The following is an 11,282-nucleotide window of genomic DNA, read 5'->3' as shown; positions in this document are numbered from 1 at the left end:
TAGCCGTCATTAAGTACGGCTAGCCTCTTCCTTTCCGAAAACTGTCTCTGCGAAAGTAGAGTATGAGCCGTTTATCTTCTATGACATTCAAACAGAATTCTATCAAAGCTAAGCAATGCTAGACAAGATTGCGATATTGCTACCTTTGTTTTAGTATCAGACTAGATCTATTAAATGTTCTTCTTGAACATGCATATCATTGTCTTGAGGGCGGCATTCTTTGACCGTGTAATATTGAAATGTCACTAACAAAACTGGTTTGTTCGCATGCTGGATTCGGGTAGTAATATGAGAGTTAGATGGGAATAGTTTTCCAAACTCTAACTGATGTTGTACCCTATCCAATAGTGTAGGCTACCCATACCCCTAAATCATAACCTTAACCCTAATTGGAAGGGCTTCCAGTTACTCGTCACACACTGAAGTCATCACATACCTCCAGTGATCACGTCAGTTACCTCGTCACATACTTGAACTTTTCAAAAAGTGTGGGGAGTTCACTGTGGATTGGCAGGCAAACTCACATATATATATGTTAACCTTTAATTAGTAATATTTTAATACAAAACCAGAGTTTATAAATTCAGTCAAAATCAACGCATGTCAGCCTTTGTACTTTCTGTTTCAACATTTTAAAGAGAAAATGGACACCTTTTTGGGTGCAATATATTTAAAAACCTGTTAAAAATGTGCATGTCCTTACTGTATGGCAATAATGGCTGGTAGCTCTCAGAACTTGCGGGCTGCCATCTCCCCAATCACCAGGCGATCCCAGGTCCTAATGAGGTTGACATTGGTAGTCCTGGCATAAGCTCTTTGGCGCCTGATGATTGTTGACTCCTTCAGAAGCTGGAATCCTCTGGTCACAAGTTGAAGCCTGGATTTTTCTGCCAGTAGCTGCAGCATCGGATACAGGTTAAGATTTTCTGCACTGGAAGCCTTGGAGTTCTGTCGACGATGCCACCCCTCCAGGTCATAGTTGGTCCATATGTTTCTGTAGAAACAGGACCAACTGGGAGGTGACCAATCTTCTGACTCAGTCCATGTTTGGCGTATGTAGGTGCTGGGGTGGCACTGCCGTTCTGTTGCAGCCTCCCCTTCCAACTCTGCCAGACTGCTGTATCTTCTCCCAAGGAAACGGCAGTGCCAGGAGCCATCGACAACAACTGTGGAATGCTGGGTCATATTGGTAGGCATTTGCATCTCCAGCCCCTGCATGTGATGCCATACTGCTTGCCCCCAATGAAAGAAGCATCCACAAACATCACATCAACCTCTGGAAAGGCTGTGTGTATGTAAGGCAGCCAATGCAGCAGCTTCGAAGTCCATGGTGGCACATTCCAAGTTCCCTTGATAACGGTTATGACAGGACTCACTTATTACAGGGAAAAACTGCCGGTCCCGTCTGTCCTGTTGTATCTGAGTTTGACTGCAACTTAGTACAGCAGAAATATCTTACTCACAAATGCCGAACTTTGCCAACTGTTGTTGAAATGGAGGAAATGGTGTGACGAATTCACTGTTATTTGGATACTTTTTTAGTTTTTTTGATGAACTCACCACACGTTTTTCAGCTGTGTCGACTTCACTGTGTGACGAGTTCAATGGTTCCCATTTGAAGATTGCCTAGAGGGTTTCCATTTCTTTCCTCACACTTAGTTGGGTGGATGAGAGATAGTCTATGTATAGGAGATCCTATGTCTTTTAAGAAAATAACATAAAGTATTGAAAAGGCTGTTAAACCCAGTTTTTCAATTAATCACTTGTATTACAAATAGATTTATTTTCATTTATTTATGATGGTATCTGCATTATATCACTATACAAAACTAAAACCACTGTTTTGTTTTGGTAAATTGTGTGCATGAATGGTTGGTTTGTTCATTTTGGTGAAATCGAAGAGGGTCCTTTCCACGGTAATGAGTAATTAATGTGTTGTTGATTTTGTTGATTGCTCAGACTTTACATGTGAATGTCGATGTCGTGCAGAGATAAAGTCTTACCACTTTGCCGTACCATTTACAAATGATTTCTTGAAAATTGGTCTTTGTAGTGAAAAAATGAAAGCTATTTATTTATTTATTAAAAGGGTGAGAGAAGACACAGAAGTTAGCCCTCTGCAATTTTTATGTGTCACGACACAGTGTAATCAGTCTCTACTCACTGTTTTGGGGGCATGTAGAGCTAATGGTATCATCTTAAAGCTTGTTCATTTGTTTTGCTTTGGATGGAAAGAAATATCCATTTATCTTGAATGCAAGTCAAGATTTGGCGAAGAGAGGTGGGGTCACCTGGTTTCAGAGGTAAAATAAGTGAGAAAATGACTGCCAAAGATTAATTTCCTTTGTTATTTCCTTTGCTGAAGAGTCCGTTGAAACTGAAAATTGACATTTTGTGTGCCTTTATTCAACGTTTTTCAAAAATTCACATAGAAATGTTTTCTTAAATGGGCATGAAAGGTGTTTAGCCAAAAAACAAAAATTGGATAAAAATTCACAAACCTGCAGAAAAATGCCATTTTTTTTCACTTTGATTATTTTAATGAGAGCCTTATTTTTGTAGTGCATATCACATAAGTTACCTTCAGAAATTTATTGAGGACCTGCAGATTGACCTCAGCATTGGTAGAAATAAAAGAGTTGCGTCCTTTATTTTTATGTTGTCATCTTGAATGCAATTCAAATTTCATTTGTGTATTTACTGTCGGTCCACAGGTTTGTCCAATATGGGTCAAGACTTCTACTATGGCAGCTCACATACGGCTCGCCAGATGTGCAGGGAGAGGTTGTGGCTCGACTGAGGAAACTGGAAAGTGCACTGAGTTTGTCTCGGAAATGTAAGGCTGCTGGCTTCCCATTTATTCTGCATGGAACCTTAGTAATTGAAATTGAGCCCTGTTCTGTAATTTTTTATTTTTTTAAATTATTGTTTTTTGGACACTTCAACCTTCAGTTTACGTATCGTAATTTCAATTTTCTGATTTATTTTTATACCCCCCCCCACCCACCCACACCCCACAAGACATACACTCTCCCTCATCCCACCGCACTATCTTCCCCATCCTTTGTGAGGAGCGGCAGTACTTTGAATCTGTACTATCCTTTTAACATATTTTTCTACCCTTTACTTTATACCTGTTTTTACCTATTCTGTATTTATTTTTTCCTATCCTTTATTTTGTGCCTGTTTTAACCTTTTTTCCTTCAAAAGATTAACGTTGCCATTATTAACGAACAGGGTTATATCGGTGTTTGTCTTTGTGATTTGTGTCTGGGCTGCGGTGTTTCATCTAGGCAACATTATGGATCTTGCCAACAAGGCTTTAGGTGCTCAAGTCTAATCTTTTATCCCCCCCCCCTCCTCTCCCCCCCCCCCCCCTACCAAAAAAAAAGTGCACCCGAATTCCAATCCAGCATTTTTTCATTCCCCTCTCCCTCCTCTTATCCTTCCATCCCTTTCCCTGTAAGAAACAGCAGTGCTATAAACCTATTTTGACCTTGTAATATTGAAATGTCACTAACAAAACTGGTTTGAGGTGTTGTTAAAGGAACTGAGTTGAAGTGGTTGAGTGTAAATTAAGTTTGTTTTTTTCTGTATTTCCTCGTGTTCCTGGCTGCAGTGTTCCGGCTTGGCAACAGCGTGGATCTGGCCCACAAGGCTCTGGACTCTCTGTCCATCCCTGAGACGGCTCTCATGGTTCTGGCCGTCACATCGCACAGCTTCAAGGCCATTTGGTTGCTCATGGACCACCTACTGTGGTTGGCCAAAGTCGGGCTGGTTAAGGTAACGCTGTGTAACTTCCTGTGTGTATGTGAATCTGGGGCAGTGGGACTAGTTAGGAGTCAGGGGAACACAATAGGTACGTGTGTGTGTGTGTGTGTCTGTGTCTTCTGTTTGTGTGTCTGTGTATTTATGTTGGGCAGTGGGACTTATCAATATAACACCACATTTGCATGAATATGTGTCTCTTTGTGTGTGTTGCTGTGGAATTGGGCAAACTAACACCATTGAATGCATTATGCTAGCATCTGCGTTTGTTGCCATTTTTTGGTGCAAAAATTCCCAAAAGTTGCCACAAAAAATGGCAAAAACTTTCTATAAAAGTTGCCCTTAATTTTCAATCTTTCAACTCTATGGGACGACGTATAGCATTGTATGTTGATATAGGTAATTCAATCTAAAGCACCAGAAGTTGTTGTGCTCTGTAACTCTGTTTTAAGCATCCAGAATATCATTTATAGCCACGCAGAGTGTAAAAATGTGAAAAAGAAAGGTCTCACAACAGAATGAACACAAAATTAGAACAGCGCATAAATAATCACAAAAATTAACAAGTAAGGGCGTGTGTCCTCCTATCCGAAGATTGGCCGTTTTAACCCTAAACGTGTCGAATTCAAGAAAAAGTACAGAATGTTATATCATGTAAATTATGGAATCTCACACAAGGGGCCTGCCAGTGTCAGTATTTGATTTTGGTGGAGACACGCTCTCATATAACGCATTTAATTTATATTTTAAAAAGGTAGAAACAACATCAAATTAAATGACATTATTCTATATAAACACCAAAAAAGATTGAAAAACAACACATCAGAACAATAACAATAACATTAATATACCAATTAAAACACAACAAAGAGGGGACAATGAAAGAGAAACAGCAATGTAAATAGCATGTAATGTACTTATATTCTTCGTATGAAAATAACTATACGTGGACACCTTAAAATTATCAAAATACATGATTAATATGTTATGAAAAATCCTACATTTAAAAAAAAAAACTTTTCGATTTGTAATTCCCAAGTGGTGTCTTTTTTTGTTCTTTTTTTTTTTGTTTGTTTTTGAAAAATGCAAAAATCGCGACAGCGACTCGCGGGTCGCGCCCTCGACAAACGCAAATACTAGATTATGTGTGTATGTGTGTCTGCCTGTCTGTCAGTTTGAATGTGCATAGGAAGTATGACTTGTCAATGTAACATCATGTCTGTGTATGTGGGTGCATCTGTATGTATATGTGAGGCAGCATGGCGAAATCATGCGCCCCTCTAAATAATCAGAGTGAAGAAACTGGCATTTTTCCGCAGGTTTGTCGATTTTTATCAAATTTTTGTTTTTTGGGCTCAACACCTTTCATGCCTACAAAGAACACATTTCTGTGTGGATTTTACTGAAAAACATTGATTAAAGGCACAAAAAATGTAAATTTTTCAGTTCCCACGGACTCTCAAGTTAAAAGGAAATTATAACTGGTCTTTGGCAGCCATTTCTCACTAATTTTACCTCTGAAACCAGGTGACACCCACCTCCTTCATTTGCAAATACTGTATCTCGACTTGTATTCGAAATAAATGGATATTTTTTTAATCAAAAGCAAGACAAATGAACAAACTTTAGGTTGATACCAATAACTCTACACGCCCAAAAATTGACGAAAGCCTGATTCCACCATGTCATGACACATGTGTGTGTGACAGTGAAACTGGTCTCGGCAACACTACTGGTACATGTAAGTGTGTCTGTCTGTGTGTGTGTGGGGCAGTGGGGTTGGTCAGGGTGACATTGGGCATTCGTGTATCTGTGTGTGCTTCAGTTTGTGCATTTATCTATGTGTGTTTCTATATTATGTCATTGCGTCTTGTGTGTGTTTGTGTATGTGTGTTTCTGTTTGTCTGTCTCTGACTGTAGTACTGCTCAAGGACACGAGATTCCCTCTACAAGTTTTTAGATAAGAACGGTTAAACTATCATTAAAAATGGTGTGTGTAAGTATATACCTCTCTCTCCCAGATGGATAATAATAATAGTGTGGGTGGTTAGAAGATGTCACCCATAGGTTCTACTTTTCTCTCCCTCTGTTGTTTCTGTCTGTCTATTTTGCTTTTTCTTTACACTTAGTGGCCATTGTTGTGTTGATGTGGTTCTCATTGTACTCAAAACCAGGTGGATAATGCCTTCTGGACACAGTGGTCATTGCGAGCATGGCTGGTTGCCCTCGCTGCCGCCAGTGCATCGGATGTGATCAAGTTTGAGCGGGTTCACAATCAACTGGACAAACACCGCAAGGAGAATGGAGCAGACGCCAAAATACCCAGGCAGTTGCAGGTTCGATTTTTTTATGGGTGGCACTTTTGGGGCAGTCAAAAATAATTGTTAATCTCAGAGATAATATTTTATTGTATATCTGCAAAATGTTCATGAAATCTATTACAGTTTGCCTTTTTTTTTGGGAGGGGGGGGGGGGGGGTCGTTTCGTATTTTATTGGGTAGTTTCATCACCCATAGAACTCAACAGAAGGGAGCCTTCAATTTTTTCTAATGGGATGTTTGACTGATGGCATATTTGAATAGGAACACACTTGTTCAGTTTGGATTCTTTAGTTATTTCCCTTGTTTATCATACCTGGCAAACCATCGAGCCCCTGAGGCAATACAGAACTTCCTGTTCTTTTCTTTAAAAAACAAAATGGCCGCCACTTTCCATCTTATAATTTTCTCTCTTTACACATTTATTACAATAGTTTCACTCTTTTTATGTCTCAAAGAAACTAAACCAAGCTCTTAGATCTACTCTTCTCCTCTTCTTGTCGTTGTATGGGGTTTTAGGTGTTCCCGGTGGCTCTAATACAAGAAAGAAATTCAGTGCCTCCACAGCTAACTTTACAGGGGAATTGTTCGTTTTCAATTGTGTCCTCTGTTCTTTACAGAGTTTTCTGGTTCACAAGGATAGTTTTCCCAAGTACTATGTTCATTACTCAATCACTGTGTGTGAGACCCTAGTGGGGGAAGCTCCCCAGTGCTCAGATTTCAGTGAAAGTATTCAGCCTGCCAAGTCTAGACTTCCACTGACCAGTTCTCTTTTCCCAACCACGTTGTGCCTTTGCAGTAAAGAAATTAAAGGAAAGGAGAATGGGCTGAAGCTACCAGGGTTAAGAAAAGAGTTAGAACAAGGTCTGAGATTTATTACCTTGTGATTGTTATCTCAACTTCCCTGTAGTTTACGGGGGGGGGGGGGGGGGGTTCAGTGAAAGTGATACCAGATGGCACATTGCTTGAGGTATCTGGTACCTAATGCTAAGAAGTTTGACCCAGAGTTTATAAGAGCTCTTCACACACATACACAAACTCCAAAATGGATCACATTAGTGGTAATAACAAGAAGACAAAACAAAATATATTAAAATATTTATTCATTATGCAAACTGTTCCAATTTCAGTATAAATTATTCTATTGCTGACATAGAATATTGCACACGAAAGACTGGCAGAACTATATGATAAAAGAAAGCTTCAGACTTCACTCCGAATACTCGTATAAATAGCATTTGTACAGCAATAATAAACTGAGCGGACATAGAAATAAAAGACAAGTAATGGACACAATATTTTGAGCATGTTAAAATATTCCAGAAAATATCCTGAAATAAGTATAATTCTGACTGGAATGTTAATTTGTCTTTGAGAAATTTTGTTGCTTTTCTGTACTGAGTCCAAGAAAGATTTGTGTGTGTTTTGAAAGAAATACCACAGACACTTGACAAGTTTGCTACTGTAAGACTTTCTGCCTCGCTGACATCTGCCTGCTTTTCTGATGGTTTTTAAATCTGTGATGTGTTGTATTTTACCTGAATCTTTATCCCCTCAAATCAAAGTCCTAATTTTAGCTAGTTTGTTTGACCTTTACTTCTTTAATGGCGACCTAGCAAGTAGTGATTTTGTAGGAGGCTTTACTAAGTTTAGTGTGTGAAGCACAATGGTTGTCCCCTTGTTCGGCAAACTAACATATCACCATCCTCTGTATTAATTTTATGCTTTGTAAGACGTGAATAAATGGCCTGCTCATTGTCTAGTAGTTCAAGTACAGATTTCTCCAGTAAATTACATTCTGTCATAGATTCAAGCAAAACCAATGCGTTGCTTTTCAAGGGTGATGTACTTGCATCTACATATAATGGTGAAACTACAGATTCAACTGAAACAGATGTGTTGATCTTGAAAGGAGAAATACTTGCGTCCACATTTCATTTTTGTTATGTGGGGTACTAGTTAACAAACAGTCATAACCAGGAGCTGTTGAACTTGAATGAAAAGAAAAGTCCTCTGATTTTGACATTATATCAGTATTAGCTTGGGATGTTGGTGTAGATTCACCCAGACAGCAAGAATGGGATACATACTCTTTATATCTTACAGAATGTAAACATGAGATTGCACTTGATTTTTTTAAATTATGAAGCTGTCCAAGTAAAATAGACTCAGCTGATTCAAGTTTTATTTGTTATATCACAGGTGGGGCATGGCACTGAATTTGAAATAGACATTTTTAAAATAGCTGAAAGACACACCGCACAAAAATAGTGGTTACACTTAGTTTTGACAACATGGTGTGTAAAAAAGGACGAAAATAATCTATATTCAAACTTTTCTTTAAAGGATGATGGCATGCTCCGCAGACTAAAATGACATTTTTCTTGTTTGTTCATCTTGGGTAAAAAGCTGATAGTGCTATTATCATAAAGAGAACTAAATATATTATCCTGGCTTAAGTTGTAAAGTAAAAATGTTTCATTGTGTGAAAAATCTGGCTTCTTTTTGCGACCCCCTATCCCTTTTTTCTGAGACATTCTACATGTACTACATTGGTTACACTCACTGTTGTAGGGCTCCCAAGAGATTTCTCTAGCTCTCTTTGCAGGCATGTCAGCCATCATTAATATAATCTTTTTTCCCAATAACTGAGCATTGTCCTGTAGCACCTCTGACACATCTTGCTTGGGTGCTGGCCAGGAACGTCATCCTGTACGTTGATGGCATGAACTGTCCAGATAGAATCCCTGTAGGCACTACAGTCCTTAGGCTTGGCAGATTTTGCCCCTATCTTGCTGCCACAAAAGCGACATAAAGACTGGAGATTATCCATGTGTTCTCCAAAAGTATGCATACTGGAGACCTGGTATCTGTAAAAAGCAAAAAGTAGGCAACTATCAGTGTCTGTGTACACCATTTAGATAAGAAGCAAAAAGAAGGGTTGATACTTTCAATAAAGGTGGAGCCAAAAACCTAATCTTGTTCATATATTGTATTTACTTCTTTCTGTCATAGTAATTTATACAGGTATGACAAAACCACGTAGATAAAGGATTTCAGTCTCCTCATATTAATAATAACATTTATTGTAACACAGCTTTCTCTCATGCTCTAATACTATCAACTATTCATCAGAATAAGAAGACAATGGAGTAATAAAGTGTGTTTTCTTTATATTGTGCTCATTTTAAAGAATAACTAATTTAAAACAATAACACGAGGGAGCTAGTAACTGATTTTTACTTACCAGTTTTCAAACGTCCAAACGGTGAATATGTAAGGTCCCTTTTAAACTTGTTGAGAGGTGAAGTAAAGCAGAAGAGGATCAACAACGTTGTCTTTACCAAAACACTGGGAAAACTCTGTGGGACTCACAATTCCTTCACGAAGGTTGGCTTTGTGGCCATTTAGGAGCATGGGAGGGCCGTATAAATCTTGGCCTCGGCAACCCATGTTTAGCCTCCCAGGGGAACAAAAGTCATGACTGGAGTTGTGTGTGGTAGCAAACCACCATCATGAGGAACAGGTAGTAAATATAACGCCGTACTCTCTTGTTTATTAGTCTAAATGAGTCAGCTGTGAAGACACCTTATGTTACAATAATTACTCCCTTGCTGCATTTGAACTGCTCGGTCAGGGGAAATAACCGTAAAAGTGCTGGACTAAAGGGTGAAAAATCTGACCGGCTGAACAAGTGTGAGATAGATCTATATCCTTTGAAAAGATATCCTGCTCCTTTCATCCATCAGTAAATAGGTATTTCTTGTCAATAGCGATGGAATGTGTTGATAATAGTAACAGCGATATATAATAATATGTGTCTGACACTTTGCAACTCTGTGTGTCCATCGTAAAGTAAAATAATACTGTGTTGTTTTACCTTTACATGCATACATATTTTTCTCCATCTGCTTTTGTCCTGTTTGTCTATTGTTCTTTTTTATCCATGAATAAATCTGTCCGTCCATTGCCTGTTTATATACCGTTGTGTTTCACTTTTAGTTTTATTACTGAATTCGTCTTCTGCAATGAAGGTGGGCCCTAACTTTTCCCTCTGTTGTCTCTGTCTGACATGCGTTTGCAGGTGGTTGGCGGGTTCTCTGGTGCGGTTTGCTCCTTCTGTCCTATTAAACATCTATCGTCCTGATCCCTACTTCTTTTTTGTGTTTGCTTTTCTCTCTTCTTGTAACACATATCTTCGGCACTTATTTGACCTTATTGTGTTGCAAGTGCCCTAAAACCTTTACTAAAACTAAATTTTCTTTCTTTTTCCCAGCAATTAACAATCATTATCATATTGTTGTGGCTCTCCTTTCTCAAACTCAATATTCAAGCGCATTTTGTGCCCGGCTGTGCCCACCCTTCCACATTTCAGCTGGACATGCATGCGGTGAGAATGAACTTCTGGCGTGACTTCTGTGACCTGTTCATCCCCCTGGGAGGACTGCGCTACGTGAGCCCGGGCGTGGCTGCTGTCTGTGGGGTTGTCTCCTCTGTCATCGGCTTCACTCAGGAGTGGGAGAAACATGTCCGACCTTTCCAGCCTGATGTATGAGCAGGCACGGCTACGCGGCTGAACAAACAGATGTTGAATTTTTAAGGGGGCTTGAAGGGATTATTTTACTTCCATATTTTGGAGCTCTTGTGACTTTTTGGGGGTTTTTTGTTCCTACTGTTTGTTATTTGATTGGTTTGAAGGTGTTACTGGTGGATCATACTTTTTTACTCTCCGTCTGTTGTTTCCATCTGTCTGTTTTGCCCTTTCTCAGCACTAATTGACCTTTATCGCTTTGATTTACTTCTCTTTATTTGTACCAAGCGACTAATGAATGTGGCTAGATGTGTGGTCACAGGATTTTGTTTAGACTTTAGTCACAAGAATCAACCTGCCCTGGTGATGTATTTACACTTTTAAAATTTATTGACAGATTGCCAAAAGAATATCAAGCTTGATTGGTTCTTTGGCTGTAAAGATGATAAAAAGTATGTGTTTGTAAGTGACTTTAAAGAGTGCTGGCTGTGGGAGATGACACCGTCCAGTAGTGGAATGGGTGGTTGGCAGGTGCCTGCTGTGGTTTGCTCCTTCTGTTCTATCAAATATGTATCATCCTTTAAATATCTCTAATCCTTTTTTTATGTTTGTTACTCTCTTGCAACACCTCTAATCTTCGGCACTTATTTGACCTTATAGTGTTA

The 11,282-nt window shown here is 39.1% G+C and overlaps 2 protein-coding genes across 2 annotated transcripts in view; one reads left to right on the top strand and one right to left on the bottom strand.

Annotated features, from left to right (window-relative positions):
- The window catches only part of LOC101856605, a gene marked incomplete in the record, with an annotated part of 17,612 nt that extends 16,171 nt beyond the window's left edge, over positions 1–1,441 (bottom strand). Inside the window, 1 exon segment of the mRNA XM_013087716.2 lies at positions 1,437–1,441.
- LOC101856839 (peroxisomal membrane protein 11A) overlaps positions 1–10,731 on the top strand; it is a 13,149-nt gene extending 2,418 nt beyond the window's left edge. Inside the window, exons 2-5 of the mRNA XM_005107762.3 lie at positions 2,715–2,836; positions 3,620–3,783; positions 5,943–6,104; positions 10,462–10,731. Of these exons, the coding sequence (XP_005107819.1) occupies positions 2,715–2,836; positions 3,620–3,783; positions 5,943–6,104; positions 10,462–10,641 (628 nt within the window). The 3' untranslated portion in view covers positions 10,642–10,731. The remainder of the gene's footprint in view (positions 1–2,714; positions 2,837–3,619; positions 3,784–5,942; positions 6,105–10,461) is intronic.
- Positions 10,732–11,282: the final 551 nt, after the last annotated feature.

Source organism: Aplysia californica, unplaced genomic scaffold, assembly GCF_000002075.1.
Source record: "Aplysia californica isolate F4 #8 unplaced genomic scaffold, AplCal3.0 scaffold00628, whole genome shotgun sequence".
Classification (NCBI taxonomy): domain Eukaryota; kingdom Metazoa; phylum Mollusca; class Gastropoda; order Aplysiida; family Aplysiidae; genus Aplysia; species Aplysia californica.
The sequence above is the reverse complement of the archived record's forward strand: the minus strand, read 5'-3'. Positions and strand labels throughout refer to the sequence as shown.